The sequence below is a fragment of the Drosophila bipectinata genome, chromosome 2L (assembly GCF_030179905.1).
Source record: "Drosophila bipectinata strain 14024-0381.07 chromosome 2L, DbipHiC1v2, whole genome shotgun sequence".
NCBI lineage: Eukaryota > Metazoa > Arthropoda > Insecta > Diptera > Drosophilidae > Drosophila > Drosophila bipectinata.
Genome location: NC_091736.1, coordinates 26,236,948 through 26,258,447, shown reverse-complemented (window position 1 = coordinate 26,258,447; position 21,500 = coordinate 26,236,948). Strand labels below are relative to the sequence as shown.

Sequence of the window (21,500 nt, the reverse complement as noted above, 5' to 3'; positions counted from 1 at the left end):
TGTAGTTTTGCTGCTTCCCTGTGTTTAGTGTAAGTTGTATGCCATTCGTGTAGTGCTGCAGTGTTTCCTTCCACCTTGTTGTTGTATGCGATTTAGTAAATATACAAATAAATATATATTATTTTTCTTTTTATTTTTTATTTAGAGGTTAGTGAACACGTGACAACAATAAAAGTTATGCTGTTCATGGAATGCTTGTTGTTTTCTCTTCTTTTTCTTATTATTATTATTATTATTTATTTTTTTTTATTTTATTTTATTTTATTTTATTTTTTATTTTTTTTATTTATTTTTTTTGACATATAATATAGAAATAGAATGTATAGCATTTTCTTCCAATTAATTTTATTATTCTAGTGTGTAGTGCAAAAAGGGAATTCAACAATGTACAAGCCAAACGGCACCAAGTGTCACTCCGCCACTCCGGCGCGTAATCGGCTCATGGCGGCAGCCTGATATTTGCCGAAGGGAACAGTATAATATTTGTGCAGGTTTAATTTATTCTACCGTTTTGGTTTTTTTGCTTTTGTTTTAGTATTCTTGTTTTGTTTTTCATAATAATACATTTGCATTCATGTAAATTGACAAATGGAAACGATCCCGGTGTCTTAACAGCGATTGTTGTACACATATACGGTCGTTAATCACACAAATTACATTTATCTTTGTAAACCACTGTGTGCAGGTCGTCCTCTTCCGTTGTCGGCGATTGATATACGCGTTGATATCGAGCTCTGGTCACAGCGAAGTCTAATGTTCTAATGTGATCTATTTCCTTAATTTGCTTCTTCAGTGAACCATACTCGGCGACAGCGGCGCCAGGCGTCGTAACGATTGTTCTTGGAGACGCAAAACCACAACAACCAATCGCAATTAAGCTATAGGCTGATGCAATAGTAGCATAGTGATGAAATTACTATTTTGATGAAATACCCAAGATGCATATGGGTATATGGCTCTCTCACATGTGCACACAAAGTGCTCTCCGACACACACACGATCGCCACACACAGCAGTTTAAGATGTCGAATTTTTTTTTTTTTATCTATTTATCATTAGTTTTTTTATTTTTTTTTTTTTTTTATTTATGTATATATATATATTTTTTTTTTTTTTTTTTTTTTTTTTTTTTTTGTTGAGCTGCTGCTGTGTATTGATGATACCGGTGCCTTATCAGCGATTGATGTACAGCAGCTTGTTGGTATAGTAGTAGTAAATTGTCCCGTACTAGCGAACCCGGTGCCTTATCAGCGTTTGATGTACACATATACGGTCGCTTGCATGGCATTTAGAATTTGATTTCGTTTGTTTCGTTTATTTTATTTGTACATTTTTGGTGTCGTTGCCTCCTGAAATCCCATTTGCACTTGCGTTATGTTTTATTTCCTTTTGCAATTGTTCTCTCTTTTAAGTATGTAAGTTATCCAACCCCTAAATACAGGCCACATATGGCTTTTATAAACAATATTTTCAATCTCTGCATTTGCCTTTGGCTTGATCTTTGGCTCAATTATCCAACCCATAAATCCAGGCCACTTATGGCTTTCCACTTATGAATTTTATAAACAATATTTTCAAACTCTGCATTTGCCTTCGGCTTTGTCTTTGGCTCTGAGGCGCGATCTCGGTTCCCCATAAACAAATCAAAATCAAAAGTAAACATCAGCTTCCCTCCGAAGCCCAATCAATTACGCCTTTTGCGTTTCAAGTACCCACCAAATTGCATCGATCAGCCTAATCGAATTTCACAATAAGATGCGACAGTTTCATCTTAAGCCTCTAATCTAAACACAACTGATGGCCGAGGTTCTTTGGATCAGATTTAGAATTAAGAAGGCAGTCCTATTTTGACCGAGACCGCGAACGGTTGACAAAAGTATTTAAAAAAAAACCAAAAGTGTCTTGTAATTTTTGCGTTTAATAAATAAAGGTTTAACACCAAGTTGTGAAATCAAAAAATAAAATTTTCATTTTTTTAATTCACCGAACTACAAACAATTTAACTGGCGCCCAACTCAAGGGGCCGCGTCACATAAAGCTCCAAAAAATAGTTTAATGAAAAATAAGTTAAACATAAACGGAACTCGCGCGGTCAACAACTCAACATTTTTAGTGGAAAAATTAAAACATCCACCAAACGACACTACCAAGTGACAGTGATCGTTAACAATAAAATAAATGGAAATTAATTAATGTAATAATCCATAAAGAGTGAATTAAAACAAAGGTGGACCGAAATTTTAAACCAAACAATTACAAGACGCAAAAACTAAAAAAAATCAACGCACAACAAAAAAAAACAAACAAGAACAACAAAAACAAATAAAACGACAACTCCAACAAGAAAAACCAGAAGAGGGAAGGCAGGACATTCTCAAATAAAAACGACAACTCGCTCCAACAAAAAAACTCAAGGAAGGAAGACAGGACATTCTCTATCAACCACCAACCACACAGAAGGAAGACCCCAACGGGACAATATCGTGAGGAATTAATTTAAAATAAAAAAATTAAAGACTAAAATTTAAGACCTGTAAATTCGAGAAAAATAATATAAGATTTATATATTGCAAAAAGTAAGATTCGCGATTTAACAAAAAAATATAAAGAATAATTCTGGAAGATTTGATAAATAGCTTTTGTGAACTAAATCTAACAATGGCAACCGGAGGTTCAGCACCAAATTTTTCTGCAGGCAGTGTAGCCACAGCCGGCAGTTTAACAGTAGAATTGATAAACAGATTAATAAACGCTCAATTGAATGAAGTTAGCAGGAAAGTAGAATGTTTAGAAGGAAGGCTAGCCACAGATGCAAACACTGTGGAAGATTATAAAGTACAAACAATTGACCCAGCTATAAAATGCGATACAACACTTGAAGTGGTAAAATCCTTACCAAATTTCACAGGGGAAGCAACACAATATGTAGGTTGGAGGGAAGCTGCAGAAACTGCAATGAGTCTCTATAAAATTGAAAGTGAACAATATTTTATCGCCCTAACAATTTTACGAAATAAAATTATGGGAGCTGCCCATGATGCTCTTACCAATCATGGCACAGTTTTAAACTTTAAAGCAATCTTATCCCGATTGGACTTTATATATAGTGACAAACGACCAATACATGTTCTCGAGTCAGAACTAAGTATCCTCAGGCAAGGACGAATGACAATTACTGAGTACTATAACGAAGTCAATAAAAAAATGACCTTACTAATAAACAAAACCATAATGACATACGGAAAGGACAGTGTAATTACCAAAGAAACAAACAATTCAATAAGGGGAAATGCTCTACGAGTATTTATATCCGGACTTAATGGATCTATTTCAGAAACTCTTTTCTCATTAAATCCACCAGATTTGCCCAATGCTTTGGCAAAGGTCCAAGAATTAGAATCAAACAACTTCCGTGCTCAATTCGCAAATAGGTTTAATGGATTTAAAAATGAAAGTAAATATCGGGGAAACAACTTACGATTTGATCAAATACGGCAAAATAATAATACCACTAAAATGGGAAATCTTTTTTTAATCATAACCAAAATTACAATTGGCCACAAAAGGGAAATTTTTGGCAAAATAATAATCAAAATAATAATCATAAGCAACAAGCTATCGAGCCAATGGATGTTGATCCACCGATTCAACTCCAGAATAAATCTAATAACAATCGGCAGCCGAGCCAAAATTGGCAGCCAAATAGTAACCAGGGAAGATATAATAATTGGCAGGCAAACGATAATCAAGGTAGATATAATAATAATTATCATCAAAATAAAAATCGTTCAAATTTTTATAACACAAATCAAAATAGAGAGCAAACTCAAGCTCAAAAAAGGGAATCAGATGGAACAGAAAGTCAGCCAGCTAATAAAGTAACCAGATTAAATAATATTAATGAAGACCATTTTTTAGACCAGACCCCTACAGAGGAATGCCTTATTTAAATAGGATAGATCGAAAAACCAAGAAGCAGCTAAAAGTTTTAATAGATACAGGAGCCACTGCTTGTTACATAAAAAGGGGAATTTTTGAAAATAAAAACGAGCTAACAATATACAAAAAGGTAACAACAGTTCATGGCTACTCAATTATTAGGTATTACCATATTATAAATATATTTGAAACAAAACAATTATTTTATGAAATCGAAGGTTTAGAATCTGATATTCTAATTGGATTCAATCTATTAAGAAAAATTGGAGCTATAATAAATATAGATAAGGGAATCTTGGAATATAATGGGAAACAGGAGAAGTTAAAATATTATGATAATGAGGAGAAAAACGAAATACGTTTAATTGAAGAAAATAATATTCTTCCGTTAAAAGAATTTATTATAAAAAAGTATTTTGATGATAATGGTAGCAAAAACCCAGATTCATTATTTGTTGAAAATAGTGAGAAAAGCTTGGGAGTTAAAAATCCCGAGAACGCCGACGTAGAAATATCCGTCAACAAAAATACAAATATCTTGGGAACAAAAAATCCTGAGAACGCCGACGTAGAAATATCCGTCAATAAAAATAAAAATATCTCGGGAATTAAAAATCCTGAGAGTGGCGACGAAGTAAATACCGTCAAAAATCAAATAAATAATATAGGTACCGACCAATTAGGCGGACTGAGGGAAAAGATAGTTCACTACATTGAAAAGGAGCATTCAAAGATAAATATGCAAATTCCTTTTAGAACAGACATAAAGGGGGAAATAAATCTAATCCATGATAGGCCAATATACGGGAAGCAATATCCGTATGCTCTATCTGTCAACGATTTCGTGAATAGCGAAATCAAAAGAATGTTATCAGAAAAAATAATAAGGCCTAGCAGAAGCCCTAACAATTCACCACTTCTGGTAGTCCCAAAGAAAGGAGAGAATCAAGACGGAAGCCGTAAATTAAGACTCGTCATTGATTACAAAAAATTGAATGAAAGTACTATACCTGACAGGTACCCAATGCAAGACCCATCAGTAATTCTATCAAATTTGGGAAAAGCAAGATATTTTTCAACAATAGATTTAGAGTCAGGATTTCATCAGATACTAATGAAAGAATCTGATGTCGAAAAAACAGCCTTTTCGATAAATAATGGAAAATACGAATTTTTAAGAATGCCATTCGGATTAACAAATGCACCAAGAATCTTTCAGAGAGCAATGGACGATATTCTAAGAGAACAAATAGGGAAAACATGTCATGTCTATATGGACGACATTATAATATTCTCAAACTCAATTGAACAACACTATACATGATCTAAACAAAATTATAAATATTTTATTGAGCAAACATGTTTTCTAGGATACATGGTATCCTATAACGTCATCAAGACAGACCCAGAGAAAATTGAAACCATTAGTAAATATCCGCTTCCAGAAAATATTCGGGAACTAAAAAGTTTCCTAGGTTTTACGGGCTATTATAGAAAATTTGTTTCAAACTACGCCTACATAGCCAAACCTCTAACAAAATATTTTGGAGGTCATAATGGCAAAATCTCAAAAAGAATGTGAACAAAAATGTTAATTCAGCTTGATGAACCAGCAATTAAAGCTTTTAACGAGCTGAAAGAAAATCTCATTGCTCAAGTAGAACTAGTTCAACCGGACTATAATAAAAAATTTACCTTGACCACCGACGCTTCAGACGTCGCAATTGGTGCAGTTTTATCTCAAGAAGGAAAACCAATTACTTTTATTTCAAAAACCTTGTCTAAAACAGAACAAGCTTATGCGACTAATAAGAAGGAACTTTTAGCGATAGTATGGGCTCTTAAAAATCTAAGAAATTACTTATACGGAGTAATTGGAATTGAAATTCAAACCGACCATCAAACTTTATCTTACACAATTTCGGATAAAAATCCCAATGTAGATATGAAAGGATGGTATTCTTTCATTCAAAGTTTTACACCGAAAATAACATTTAAGCCCGGTACAACAAATGTAGTTGCAGACGCATTATCTCGAATTCAGATAAATAATATTACAGACAGCGATATAGAACAAACAGACCAGTTAGACTCAGATCAGAATACACAGCATTCAGCTGAAAGTAGTTTTGAAAATGTAATACAAGAAACCCGTAAACCGTTAAATCAATTTAAACAACAACTGTTATTAACAACGGGGAGGTATACAATACATGAGTCACTGAAAATCTTTGACAGGACACGACATTTAATTGAATATGACACACCAGAAAATTTAATAACTATATTAAGAGAGTATCTTCCACCTAACATTACGGTAGAAATTCATTGTACCTTAGAGGACTTATTTCAAATTCAATTACCATTAAAAAATAATTTCACAAACACATTCCTTTTTACAAGAATCTTTCTACAAGACGTGGAAAACGAGGAAGATAAAGCTATAATAATAGAAGAAACGCACAGCCGTGCTCATAGGGGGCTAGAAGAGAATTACAAACAGATCAGTAAATTATATTATTGGCCAAACTGTTTTAAAAAATTAAAAGAGTATATTAAAAATTGCGTGATTTGTAACGAAAATAAATATAACAGGCACCCAATAAAAATTCCAATTGGGGAAGCCCCAATTCCAAGTAAAGAAGGAGAAAATTTACACATTGATATATATTACGCGCAAGGTCTTACTTTCATAACTTGCATTGACGCTTACTCAAAATTTCTAGTAGTAAAAGAAATCCAAAATAAATTAAATATCGAAAATAAAGTAATGGAACTTCTTCAGCATTTTCCACAAGCAAAAGTAATAATGACCGATAATGAACCGAGCTTTACCTCGGCCCAATTTAAATCTTTCACACAAAGGTGCAATTTAACTTTACATTACGCAGATCCGAGGCACAGCACGTCAAACGGACAGGTTGAAAGGGCACATTCTACATTAACAGAATTAGCTCGATGCATTAAAGAAGAATTTAATTTAACTGACTTTTCCGAAATAATAATAAGAGCCGCTCAAGAATATAATCAGAGCATTCATTCTACAACGAACCAAAAACCTTTTGACGTATTATATAATAAAATAGAGCACGATAACATTCCTGAACTTTTGAAAAATACTCAAGAGAAAATGTTGGAAACACATAATGAAAACAGAAAAGAAAAAGAATATCATGTAGGACAGGTAGTCTATGAAAAGAAACACGGGGAAAAAAATAAACTTAAAACCAGATATAAAAAACAAATAGTTAAGGAAAATTTACCCAACAAAATAATAATCAACAATAGAAATAGAATTATTCACAAAGATAATATAAAATTCTAAGTATTTATATATTATCCTTTTTTCTTTCCTTTCCCAGAAAATGTTTTATCAGGTGCTCATACTACACCTTATTTTATTAACAAAATCAGAAATAATTGACTATACAAGTCACGAATATCTTCTATTTAAGGACAATAAAGACGTATTGACGTACGATTCATACGCAGATTTATTCCATGTAACTAACTTAAGCTTTTATAAAGAAATAATAAATTTGGAATCAGATAATATTAAAAGGGATACTAATAAAAGGTCACAATGGGAAATTAAATATGACATAAAAGTAATCGAACTAATTTTATCGCAATTAGTATCAACTAGATCAAAAAGAGGGATAAATGAGTTAGGCACCGTGTGGAAATGGTTAGCTGGAACTCCGGACCATGATGATTTTATTACAGTTCAGAATAAAATTAATGAATTAATTGAAAACAATAATAAGCAGTCTATTATCAATTCCCGATTATTCAAAGAAATAGAATCTCTTTCCGATGATTTTAAAAAAGTATTTATTGATCAAGATCTACCACTTCGAAAACATCGCTTGCGATTATTAACATTTGATCTGCAAAATTTAATTGACACAATCACTCTAGCAAAAATAGACGTTTTTAATACCAAAATTTTAAACAATGATGACATCTTGGAAATATTAAAACATGAACAAAAACCAAAAAAAAAAAAAAATAGACATCATACAAGATGGTGCCATTCTTATAAATGGGAACAATATTGTTAACAACTCCCATTTAAACGGTTCGTTTTTAATAACATTTAATGGTACAACTAAAATTAATAATATCTCATATACCAATTTGCAAAATAAAATTCTTGAATACGTAACTACGAACCACTTTAAAAATTATGAAATATCCGATTACATATTATCAAATAACTCTGATCTTTCTTTAGATAATATAAACATTTTAAACCCATTCGTTAAAATTAAGAATACTAAAATATCACTTACCTTTATATTATTAATTTTAATCATTATATTTTTGATTCTTTCACTTATTATAAAATACAAAAATGCTATATTATTTGTAACCAAAAAACATCGGCCTGAACCAGAAAAATCTATTAACCAAGAAATTTTTTTAACAGAATTAAGAGATCATTTAAACGAATTTCATATTGAATCGGGACGATCCATTTTAGAAGGGGGAGAGTTATCCAACCCCTAAATACAGGCCACATATGGCTTTTATAAACAATATTTTCAATCTCTGCATTTGCCTTTGGATTGATCTTTGGCTCAATTATCCAACCCATAAATCCAGGCCACTTATGGCTTTCCACTTATGAATTTTATAAACAATATTTTCAAACTCTGCATTTGCCTTCGGCTTTGTCTTTGGCTCTGAGGCGCGATCTCGGTTCCCCATAAACAAATCAAAATCAAAAGTAAACATCAGCTTCCCTCCGAAGCCCAATCAATTACGCCTTTTGCGTTTCAAGTACCCACCAAATTGCATCGATCAGCTTAATCGAATTTCACAATAAGATGCGACAGTTTCATCTTAAGCCTCTAATCTAAACACAACTGATGGCCGAGGTTCTTTGGATCAGATTTAGAATTAAGAAGGCAGTCCTATTTTGACCGAGACCGCGAACGGTTGACAAAAGTATTTAAGAAAAAACCAAAAGTGTCTTGTAATTTTTTCGGTTAATAAATAAAGGTTTAACATCAAGTTGTGAAATCAAAAAATAAAATTTTCATTTTTTTAATTCACCGAACTACAAACAATTTAACTTGTATGTATTATTTGTAATTATTTCACTACTAATGTGTCACAACCACTGCTGTCACCTGTTCACTCACCTCCTACAAGCTAATTTGAACGATAAGCGTAGTGGGCATGGTTAATCCCTTGTTCGTAGTCCGGCTGCGCCAGTTACAGTCTCGTAACCGAGGGAGTAGAGGAGATCTCGTATCTATCTATCTATCTGTCGTATGGCTATCGCTTTTTTCAAATGCTGGAAAGAAGGCTTGCAAATAAACGACCGTTTTGCTTGGAGTACAGAATAAGAATGATCTTTTTATTATGAATAAGTATGTAGGGAAATATGTATGAGTGTGTATGAGTTTTTTGGTGATCTTTTTGTTGTTGTCCATCGGCGATAGGTTTACAGTTGCCGTTTCTGTGTTCTCTCCCTGTGGCTGTGGAGAGGGATATGTTAACTAGGGCATGTTAACTCGCGCTATGGACACCGTTCGTTGGCTGTCGCGATAGGGCAGAGTTGGTAGGCTGGGTTGCTATGTTCGGAAAATGCAGTAGCGTATGGTGGCGTTGGCCGCACTGTAAGCAATTGCGAGTGCTGCCGCAGTGACTTAGCGCGTGGCCTGTGCTGAGACAATTGAGGCATGCTTTTATGTGATCGACGATCGTCTTACGAGCAAAGCAATCCTTCGCGAGAAAACTGGGGCATCTCCGGAGAACATGGTTTCTTTGGCAGAGAGTGCACTGGGGTGCTCCCATTTCCGTAGTCACATGAAAACTGTGGCGGTTAGTGGAATTGAAGTTGGATCGGTTAGGCGCACGTGGATGGGAAGATTGTCCTGGTGCTGAACGAGTTCCAAGTGGTTGATTTCGATTTTCGATTAGGTCGATGCTAACTAAGCGCTAAGGGCTCCAGCAGGAAAGTCTCCAACATCGAAAAGGTTGGAATCACGGCGGAGCTCCCCAATGAGTGCTCCCACGCTTGCGTAGTGCTGCTTGGTAGTTTGGTTAACAGATGATGCACTAGCCAGTGATCGTCGAAGATCACTAATGCAAACATTAGCCAGGGTTAGCACGCGCCTGATACCATCTGCAGCTTCCTTGGGAACCGACTCAAGACCATACAGTGCCGCCATGGTGTGCATAAAGTGGAGACGTGGATTGTTGTAGCGCTTGACGAGGAGATCCCAGGCTACCGTATACCCAGAATCCGTTAATGCCATGTGACTGACATCCTGGTCCCGCCCTTCGAGCAAGGCCTGCTTGAGAAAGTGAAACTTCTGGATGTTAGAGAGAGTGTTGTTGTCATGGATGAGTTGTAGGAAACCATCGTAAAACGAGGGCCAATCCGTAAAGCTTCCCGAAAATGTTGGATGATAAAATTGGAGTGACGGACTCGATTGGTGGGGAACCTTGGGCTATCACTGAGAACTTGTTGTCGTATTCTTCCGAGATGTTGCAGAAGATGTGCTGCTGCTCTTCAACAAACCGCTCGTATAGGTTGTCTGAGAAATATACATGTTGACTGGGACACAGCTGATCGACCAATTGTTGGTGATTCGCATCAAACAGGGTGGATAAATCCTTTAACGTGCTAAGTCGCTGAAGAAAATAATGTTTGGATTTTCGGGATTGGCTATCCTTCTTGAAGTTACGCTCGAGTTGCGTCAACCTGTTCCATAAATCCTTCTGTCTCGCGTGCAAACCAGCAAACTGGTCGGATGGGGAAGAATTGGCTTGTGTGCCTGTCTTTTCATCGTCGATACCCATAGTTTTATTGAATTTACAACAGCACGCTTGAAATCACAGCCCTCACATACAAACACTCACCGGCTTCCAGTCAGTCTGTGTAGCAGTTTCCAGTTTCAATTCGTCGTTCCTTTGGTCCGTTATTCGTCTCGCAGCAATCTCTCCTTCCTTTGTCTGTTATTCGTCGCGCAGCGATCCCTTGTTCTTCGGTCCGTTATTCGTAGAAAGCGTGGTTCCACGTGGCATAGGTTAATAGCCGTTTGTTTCAGATTAATTTGAGCCCAATTGTTTGTTCCAAATCAATTCAAATTCCATTCATTGGCACATTTAACAACAGGTTCCCCTCATGGGCCACCAAAAATGTTGTGACTGCGCCGATAGAATACGGGAGTCAATGATTAGCAGAAGTCTGCTATGGGGACTTTGCTGTTGCCGTTTTATAAAAAGACAGGGTTTGTTTCAAGTATGTCACTGAATTTAATTTGAATTGATTTTAGAGATCAAACAATGTTGGCAGTATAACAAAAATGTGTTTCAGTCGTAATAATTGGAAGAAGCTTAGAGGTGTCCCGCTTTCCAAAGGGACCGGGGTCTCGAGATCGATAGACATCAAGCAGGTATCGATTGTAGGGTTGTGGTATGCACTAACATTACGTAATGAACATTACGACAACGAAAATGACCGTACAGAACACCTGACAGCAAATTTATTCACATCTATAATCAACTGCGCAGATTCACCTATCTGTAAAATAATAAAAAAAAATTTTAAGAACAAAAAATCAATAAGAAACGTGCACTTCTCGACAGAATAATTTATACTCATAAAATCTTTGATTTTAAACTTAACCCTCCAAAAAAATTAAGTCAAAACTTTCCCCCCGCCTGGTCTCTGAACCCTAAGACTGTAGATACCGCATTGATACCTACTACAACAAAAATTCCAATCCACCCAAGATCTTCAGAAAAGAATTCAACAGAATTTAAGAAAATCAAAATAAAACCACCTCCTTTGCCTTCACTGACGGGTCTCAAAGACATGAATTGACAGGATATGCTATCACAACAAAAAGTTCGGTACTAAAATATGGCATTCTACCCCCAATACAACCATCTTTTCTGCCGAATTAATAGCCATACATGAAGCCATTCTTTCTCTTAAAACCTCCCGTGGGAGATTTAAACTACACTGAAGCGTTGTTCATTAGAGGCTAGTTGGATGATAAAAATAAAAATGACATTTTGAGACGGTTACTAATAAAATCACCTGGGTGGTTCCGATATTTATAGTCCGTTTATTTACATATCAGAACGTATTTGGTACCTTTTGGTTGAACTTTGGTTGAATATCTCCTTTGGTAGATTGATTCAATATAAACGACTAACTGACGACTAGAGTAGTAAAAACTAATTAATCCAAAAAAACCTTACGAGCTTTCTGTTCAGCGAACATCGAAATGATTGCATTGAAATCGAGATTACGGGCAAGTCCTGATTCGAGTGCTAGTGTGCCAAGGTTTGTTAGACGTTTTTGACTCATGGTAGAACGCAAGAAATTTTTTATCCGAGCTAAGAGACTGCATGAACGTTAACCTTCAGCTACACTAACGGGAATCGTACAGTATATTCTTAGTGAGATGCAGATGTTAGGAAACAGAACTTCCATCTTTACTTTATGAAGTTCATCCCGTAGTTGTAAGGGCGGAAGAATATCGGGTCCTAAATTTGCTGCATGAATAGCCTTCAGATGGATGATTTCTTCGATTAAGTCGATAGAGACATCTCCATGATAGGTCCCACAAAATGATCGTGCTTGTTGTCTCAGATCCTGTTGATTGAGTTCTCGGTATCTCCAGAAAAAAAAAAATTGTACATCAATGGCGTTTAAAGCATGACATGGGTCAGTAATGTTCTAGAAGATGCTCTGACGTTTGTAAATTTGTTTTGTTAATATAAAATGACTTGTTAGTGAGATCAACCAATATCATTTTCAATATTTGTTCATTCTAATTAAACATTCATATTTTTCTTTCTCAATTTTTGGCCATCTAAATTTTCGAAATTAGACCCCGCTGCCGGGCCCCTGTCCATTGCGGGCCCGGGACAGTTACCCGGCTGACCCCCCCTGACTATATACTATAGCTGCTATATAACTAAACGATCGGAAGTGAACCAACTTTTGTGTTTTTGAAGATAGAGAGCTGGAACTTGGTGCAGATTTTAGTTTTGATCAGTTAACCGACCTACCAAATTTCATATCGATCGGTCGACTATATATTATAGCTTCCATATAACTGAACGATCGGAAATGGTTTTTGTTAGAAACAGCAACTTTGGTATTTGTTGAAGATAGAAGCTTGGGACTTATTCTTAAATATTTTATTGTCTTTATTTTATTGTATTGGTTTTATTATGATATTCTCATAAGGAGGGGCCAACTATATCCGATATTTGCGGTATATATCCGGTTATATATCAACTTCGGCTCCGCCCGAAGTTAGCTTTTCTATCTTGTTTTTTTTTTTAAGGGGACCCCCCCCCATTCTCGATTTTAAATTTTGACGATTTTCAATGGGCTGGCAAATGAACATAAATTATTTTTTAGGGCTGTAACTGTGCTTACATATATTAAGACACAAAAAGGAAGAAAATCATTTCACAGAATTTTTTTTTGTTTTGTTTTTGTTGTTGTTTTTTGTGATCAAAGAAAAGCCCTTCTTTTCGGCGGCGCATGTGATTTCCGCTCACTGGAACATCTGAATCCAAAAATTCCAACGGGATTAGAAAAAGTACATGTTTGGCTCTCGTATGAACTAGGATTATTAACTTCGCTCAAAAATTAACAAAATGGCGGACCTTTGAAATTTGTTTTTGAAAATTTCCATTTTTTTCAGCCACAAATCGAGTTGAAAAGTAAAGAAGATCTTCACCGATTTGATTTATCCTAGTTCATACGAGAGCTATATATGTATAGAATAACGTGTTAAAATTTGGAACCGATTGGATTAAAAGTTATTGAGTAACCTCATGCGCCAGTCGTAAAAACACTGTTTCGAGAAAAACGCGTTTAAAGTTTTGAGACGGCTCTCGCCGTCGCCTGAGGCTTCCACCATAAATCGGCTATATCTTCAAGAGTTTTTGAAATTTTTACTTGAAATTTTCAGGGAACATTCTTGAATAGTTACAAGTTCGAATTAAATTTAAAAAAAAAATCGATTTTTTAAAATCGAGAATGGGGGGGGTCCCCTTAAATCACAAAATAATGATGATTCTCTGAGCGAAAAAATAACAATCAGAAAATTTTCATTATTCTATGATCGAAAAAAAAAATTACAAAATAATGAATTTTCTAAGATCGAAAAATAAAAATCATGAATAATCTTAATTTTTGATTTTGATTTTTTTTCGCTCAAAAATATCGTTCAATTCATGATTTTGCGCTATGTGATAGATTTGCTTGAGATTTGACTGCATATCTCTTTAGACCACATACCTATACAGGTACCATTTAGTACCATGATTTTTTTACTAACAGCCTTCCGTACCACCACTAACCATACAGCATATGCTGTGTGCAGCATTTGCTGATTTATGGTGTCTGTCGACGTGTATTTAAAAATAGAACTTTCTGAAAAAAGGAAAAATATTTGTCTGAAGACTTCAATGTCCTTCTAGCCCCAATTTAGGAAATTAAAATTTCTTTACTTTTATGCAAATTTCTTCCAATCTGATAAATTATTGATAAATGTTTTGATAAAAATTACCTACATAAAGCAATACCACTCGACTTGATCATGGCTAATTTATAATTGGAAAACTCGATATGTATATATCGAGTCCCATACTAGCTTGTTACAATTTTGAAAGCGTGGACCTTGAAGAGAATAAAAGAGACACGTTTTGGAACTTAGATTTCTAAAGAGTATATCATAAGTATTCTATTTAAAACTTATATCAAAAAAGTTGTTGGATAACATTTTAAACCAAACTATTCCATTGGCTAATCTATACCTACAAATTTCAGTAAATCGGTAAATTTGTAGAGGAGTTATAGACTTTTAATTCTGTTTCCCCACTGTTTGTTTAGTTTCTAGTTCTAAACAAGAAAGGACAGCTTAAGTCGCGTTTCTCGACTGTATTATACCCGGTACTAATGTGTTCTATCCCCAATTCACCTAACCTTTGAATTTTAAACTTTTACGGTATGGATTCTCAGCCAAAAATTTTGCTTGTATGTTTCGCTCTTGTGCAAAAAATCAACTGACACAAACTGGATCTCCGTGGATACCTTACAAATCCAAGTCAGATAACTCCACGTCTTATAGATCGACGCGTTGAACATTTAAAAAAAATTTTTTATGGGAAATCGTATACGGGTATATGGGTATATCTCCTCTAAAAATCGGCTGATTTGGATGGAATTTGTTTTTCAGATATATATTAAGTATGAAAAAATTCGCAATTAGTATGGGCGCGAAGGGGCGTGGCAAAAATTTCATACAAACTTAATCTGCATTATAGGAGTTTCCATTTATAAATTTTTAAAAAGTTTTAAAATTAATTTGAACCGATTGCATTAAAAAAAAAGATGAAACTATGATGCCTTAACCCTAAAATGTTATATTTAAAAGTTTTTTAATAGAAAAACAACTGTAAAGCCAGCGGTTCCAATTGGGAGCACTTGGGCTTGGGTTGCAATGTTCCTGAAGTGCCTTTATCTATTAATATATTTTGTAATAAAAGCCATAAGTTAAAATAAATAAATAAATGCCAGAACTATTCAATTTTTTCCATTTTATTAATTCTATTATTAATCTATTAATTTATTAATTATTATAATATCTACATACATACATAAGAGATATCTACATAAAAAACTTTTTGTCAAGACTACAAGACTACTTGTGTCGCGTAGCAACCAAATTGTACCTATTATTTTTTTCAAACAAATCTGACATTTGACAAATATTTGTGAACATAAAACAATCTCAATTTTCGATTATAAATATATTCTCTACGCCTCAACAAAATGTCTGATTATGACGATATGGACTCTTGTGATTTCGCACACATTTCGGATGTAGAAGCTGGATCAGCCCCTGAACCTGAGCAATTGGCACTTCTTCCACCCAATCACCCACTATTACGCAAATTTCAACAGTCTTTAAAAGAGCATCTTTTACGGACAAAATGTGAATTGGAAAACGAAATCGCAGAAATAAAACATCAAGTGAAACTTAAAGAACAACATCGAGAAGAGCAGGGTTTGACTTTATATGATATGCAACAGAAAATGGGGTTTCAAGAAGAACAAATTAAAGAAATATCTGCAGTAATTGAGAAACATATTCAGAAACGCCAAATTGAAGAATCCACTGTGACTACGCTTAAGAAAGAATACGACGAAAAAATAAAACTTACTAAATGTTTTAAGACTATGTACCATGAACGAATGGCAGAACTTGAACACTTACAAAATTTATGTAGTAATATAAAAAAATGGGCTTTTGATGTAGAGGATGAAGTTAAAAATGCGAAACGTATTGTAAGCAGAGATTCACAGTTGCAAAACCAGTTATCTCAGGAAAAAAGAAAATCGGATATACTCTTTTACCGTTTGGATATGGAAGTTAAAAAAAGAGAGGCTGAACTGCAATCAATTTTTGATGAAGAAAGTAATATGAAAGAAGTTGTAAATATTTTGAATATGAGTATAGCAGATGCCAATACTGATCTAGAAGTTTTGCAAAATGAACACAAGCGCCTTACCCAAGCGTGGGGTGATGTTATTATAGCAATTCAACTAAGGGACAAAATATTATTTCAAGTAAAAGATACTATGAGGTAAGAATTTTTGTGTTAATTTCTATACCCTTGCAGACAGTGTTATAATTATCGACTTTTTCCAAAGTTGATAAATTGTATTTTTTTCATAACAAGTTCTTTTCTATAATGATGGTCTTATGGTCTTATTAATATGATAAATGTAAAACTTATAATATAATATAAACTTATATATAATATTTTCATTTAACTTTAAGGGTATACTATATCAATTTCGGCTCCCGAAATTGTTTTCCTTTCTTCTTATCATGCACTGAAAATAATAATTATGAGTATGAAAAAAGCTTTAAAAAAACTTTTATTATCGATTATTATTATAAAAATAAAAAATTTGATTTGATTTTTACAGTCACTTCTTCTTATTTACATTTTTTTTTTAATTTTATCAGAAAGTACAAGGAGTCAATTAAGCTAAAAGTGACTGGGATTGAAGCAATTAAAAAACAAATAGTAAAAGAAATGGAATTAAATAAAAAATTGGAATCCTTCAAACAACGACTAGCTGAAGATACCAACTCTTTGCGCCGTGACTGTAAGTACTTCTATAAACATATTGACCATTTTTATTTACGTTTCAACAACATAAAATAAGTATATTTATTGTATATAAAACATATTTGTCATCAAAACTATAAAAATGCGTCATTTGTAGGATGGAAAAAATGTAAGACAAATTTATTGAACGTGTTGGTCTCTTTATTTAAAGCAGTGGGGGGCAAAACGCACACGTAGCAGTGAGTGTATGCGTAGCAGAAAAAAACAATGAGAGCAGAGCATTCACTGACCGAAAAAAATGTAGTTTTTTATTTCATTTTTCGTTAATTCAACAGTTGAATGGGCACTAAAATTGTGTATTTTATTTTAAAGTAATCTTTTCTAGCAATAGTTCTTAAAAAAATAGAAATCTACGCTTCCCTATACATATATATTTTCTGTGGAGAAAAATTGTTCCAACCCAATTTCTGAGAACATTTTTCTCAGTGGAAATATTTTGGTTTTTAAGTTTGGGCTATCAAATGAGGCTAAATGAAAGACAATGAGAGAGCTTAAAAAATTTTGAGAGTGCTCACTCTAAATAATATTTTGTTGCCATAATATTCCAATAACTAAGCTATAGAACAGAAGATGCTATAGAATTTTTTCTAAAATTCTTCAGATTAAACATCACTACCTTTATAGGTTAGTTAAAGTGAGGGCTGGAGAAATGAAACCGGGTTTTGTATAGTCCGGAAACTCCAATTTATCCGTCCATTTATGTTATACCCTTGCAGACGGTATTAAAATTGTTATGAAAAGTGGGCCACGTGTCTATATTTTTTTTCGAGGTCTTTCAAAATTGAGGAAATTGCTCGTGCACCCATTAGTGCTTCAGCTATTAATAACCGAGCTATTAACTAAATAGAAAAATTATAAAGATAACGAGAAAAAATTGCTTAGAACTTTTAAAATGTATGTGTTAAATTTGAAGGAGAGGAAAGTGAGCCGATATTGTAGAGACCAGTGCAGTTAAAAAATAAGACCCTAAGAGGGTAGGTGGTGCAAATGTCGAACTACTAAGGAATAGAGGACTATAAAGAAAATTGATAGGATGGGAGGGGATGGTGTGGTGAAGGAGAGGGGAGGGGGCAACAATCATTTTTTTTTTTTTTTGACAGTGGGTAAATTTTATTTAAAACTGTCCCTGTTAGGTTAGGTTGGGTTGAGGTGGCGATGCGGGGCCAGATGCCAGTCACTGACACCCCCATCCATTTGAGCCTCTGGGGCTCCTTGTGATACCGCACAGAAAAAAATCCTACAAGGGGACCTTCCCCCTCCTATCTACTAATGTGTCCAAGAGCCCAAGAGCACTAATGTTCCCATCCAGCTTTACGGATGAAGGCTACGAGTGGAGCGATCTCTGCGAGGTCTGTTAGGTCCGTGAGTGCTACTGCACCCAGGAGTGTGAGTCGAGTCCCCGCAGCTCCTACAGTAATCATAGTGTGGCATCGCTAGTCTAGTCTATTTACCGTGTGTGTGTTGTCTTATTTACCAGTGTCCCGTGATGGTCTTGACCGCTATGCTGCAGTTCTGGCTATTGAGGGTGATAAGAATCATTGATATTTTTCTTGAGCGGATAGGCCATATCATGCGTGAGATCCAGCAGATTTGGAGATTCCTCCATTTCCTCAGTGCTACTAGGTCGAAGTGATCCCCGAATTTCCTTACCTTAGTACCTTAGCCTACACGTAGCTAAGGTAATTCTTACAAGTTCTTTCCCCGGGAGGAGAGGATTGGTAGTACCTGCCCTTGCTAGTTCATCAGCGGTGCAATTTCCCTTGTGGCCCCTATGTCCGGGCTCCCATATGAGGTGGATGTATGCTGCCATCTCATTAAGGGGTCACAGTCATTCATCATTTGCGACAGTCATTCACTGTCCTAGAGTTGGATGAGAATCCTTCTAGGGCTCTGAGTGCCGCTTGACTATCTGAGAAGATGCAAATGGTTTCTTAATTGCCAGTAAGTACTGGAGATCTGAGTGCTTCCCCGATAGCTATTACTTTTGCTTGGAACACACTAGAGTGGGCGGGAAGTCGGAAGGACTCATTTAGACACAGCCGCTCGCAGTGGAAACCGCCTTCCACCTGCCCATTCAACTTAGAATCTTCTGTGTAAATATGAAGGGAACCTGCTGATCCCTGGATTTGTGTGGACCATTCCTCCCTCGCTGGAATTGGATACTTTATATTTTACGGTGGGATGATCAACATGTATACAGTAGTCTGTAGGCTGCCTATAATGCAGACCTCCGCCATCCTTTGCGTTTTCCTAAATCTCTCTCTACATGTGGAGCTTGTGACAGCAGGCCACCAGACCACCACCCCGTAGAAAAGGATGGTCCTTATGACCGCTGTGTAAAGCCATCTGACTATCTTTGACTATCTGACTATCTATTTGAGGCCAATAGCTTTTCGGTATGTATAGAGCGCGATTGTTGTGTTGTTAGCTCTAACCATAGTGTTTGACTTCCAGTCCAGTTTCCTGTCTAGCGTAATCCCTAGGTACTTGGCGCTACCGCTGAGGGAAAGGAAAGTGTTTCTCTTAATAGTTTTTCAATCCTTAAATTTGGTTTTTTATACTTCCTAGTAAAAAGGACTAGCTCGGTTTTGAAGGGGTTTACACCTAGTCCATTCCTAACTGCCAATGTTCCTAACTGCCAAGTTTTTCCGTCATCCGGTCGCATACAGTCTAGGGAAATTTTCCAGAGAAAGCAATTGTGAAATCATCCGCATAAGCGATAACTTTGCAACGTATAACTTTATTTCTAGGGATCTACACGTTCCACAGTAGAGGGAAGAGTACACCTCCTTGCGGAGTGCCTCTTCTGACGTATCTTTGAATAGATTCTTTTCCTAATGCCGCCTCAACAGTCCAGTTTACCAAGATCTGCTTTATAAGGCGTACGGATTGATCGTCTACCCCTAGTTTCGTCAGCGCCTTGATTATCGAACATGGCAGGATGTTGTTGAACGTACCGTTTATGTCTAGAAAAGCAATAAGTGCGTATTCCTTGTCACTAAGTGCCTTTTCGACGAGTGATCTTGTGGAGTGCTGTCTCCGTGGATGGGCTCTTCCTATACGCATGCTGTGATGTTATATTAATATTATTTTGATATAATAGATATTATTTGGATATTACCTCGAGATGTTATTTGGGTTAATGGTAAGATTCATGTAGAGGCTGATTAGTCTTTCCATTTTCTTGAGGAGAAAGGACGACATGCTTATAGATCTGAAGTCTTTAGGTGTGCAGTGCAAAGGGTGCTTTGGGTGGGACTCCCTGAGTCGGGAGGCCTTCGAAGTCTATTGAATGTTCGTAAAGAACTTGGTCTCCAGGCATTCCTCTTTGCCTTACGCAGTTCTTTGTTGTACCAAAGATTACCATATAAAGTACATAGATGGGACATCAGGGCCCAAAACGGTCAACTTTTTGCGTCGAGCTTGTTGGTGAGGGGTGAACGCAAATGCATACGATTCTATTTTTAGAACTCTTTACATGTATCCGTCAACAAAAATGTGAACCTATGTGTGTATGTGTGACTGCTCGCACGACGGAGTAAAAATGTTTTGGCTTTCAAATTTCAATTTCAATTTCTCGTTTCTGTTTTAGATGCGCCGATGTGGTAGTTGGTAGAACAAATAGTATTTTTGATCGCCGCAGATCGAGACAGGATGGTAGCGTAATGCATAGAGTAGTTACTCTATGTGTAATTTTTCTGTGTTCCAAATCCAAATCTTTATACCCTTGCAGAGGGTATTATAATTTTGTCCGACCCTATAAAGTATATATATTCTTGATCAGGATCACCTCCTGAGTTGATATGAGCATGTCCGTCTGTCTATCTGTCTGTTTCTACGCGAACTAGTCTCTCAGTTTTAAAGCTATCGACTTGAAACTTTGCACACACCCTTCTTTCCTTTGCACGCAGTATATAAGTCGGAACGACCGGGATCGGCCGACTATATCCTATAGCTGCCATATAACTGATTGATCGGAAATGGTATAACTTTGGTGTTTTTAGAGTTAGAGTTTCAAATTTGACATGAGTGCTATTTTTGGGAAAACATTACGATATGCCAAATTTCATAAGGATCGGCCGACTATATCCTATAGCTTCCATATAACTGAACGATCGGAAATGACCCAACTTTCGTGTTTATGAAGATAGAAAGCTGGAACTTGGTACAGATTCTATTCTATATTCCGGTTTTAACTGCAAGGGTATATCAACTTCGGCTCCGCCCGAAGTTAGCTTTCCTTTCTTGTTTTATAATTATTATAATTGTTTTATTCTTCATTATGTCCCGCTAATAAAATGCTACTAAAATTTCAAGGGAGTCCTTCCGGTATTTTGTCATCCAACACGTCCGTCCGTCACTTA

General features: G+C 35.6%; 1 protein-coding gene across 3 annotated transcripts in view; it reads left to right on the top strand.

Annotated features, from left to right (window-relative positions):
* Positions 1 to 15,676: 15,676 nt before the first annotated feature.
* The window catches only part of l(2)41Ab (lethal (2) 41Ab), a 212,838-nt gene continuing 207,014 nt past the window's right edge, over positions 15,677 to 21,500 (top strand). Inside the window, exons 1-2 of one of the 3 annotated variants that reach the window (XM_070277132.1) lie at positions 15,677 to 16,581; positions 16,971 to 17,113. In XM_070277132.1, the coding sequence (XP_070133233.1) occupies positions 15,767 to 16,581; positions 16,971 to 17,113 (958 nt within the window). In that variant the 5' untranslated portion in view covers positions 15,677 to 15,766. The remainder of the gene's footprint in view (positions 16,582 to 16,970; positions 17,114 to 21,500) is intronic. The other 2 variants (XM_070277131.1, XM_043211565.2) reach the window with 2 other exon arrangements.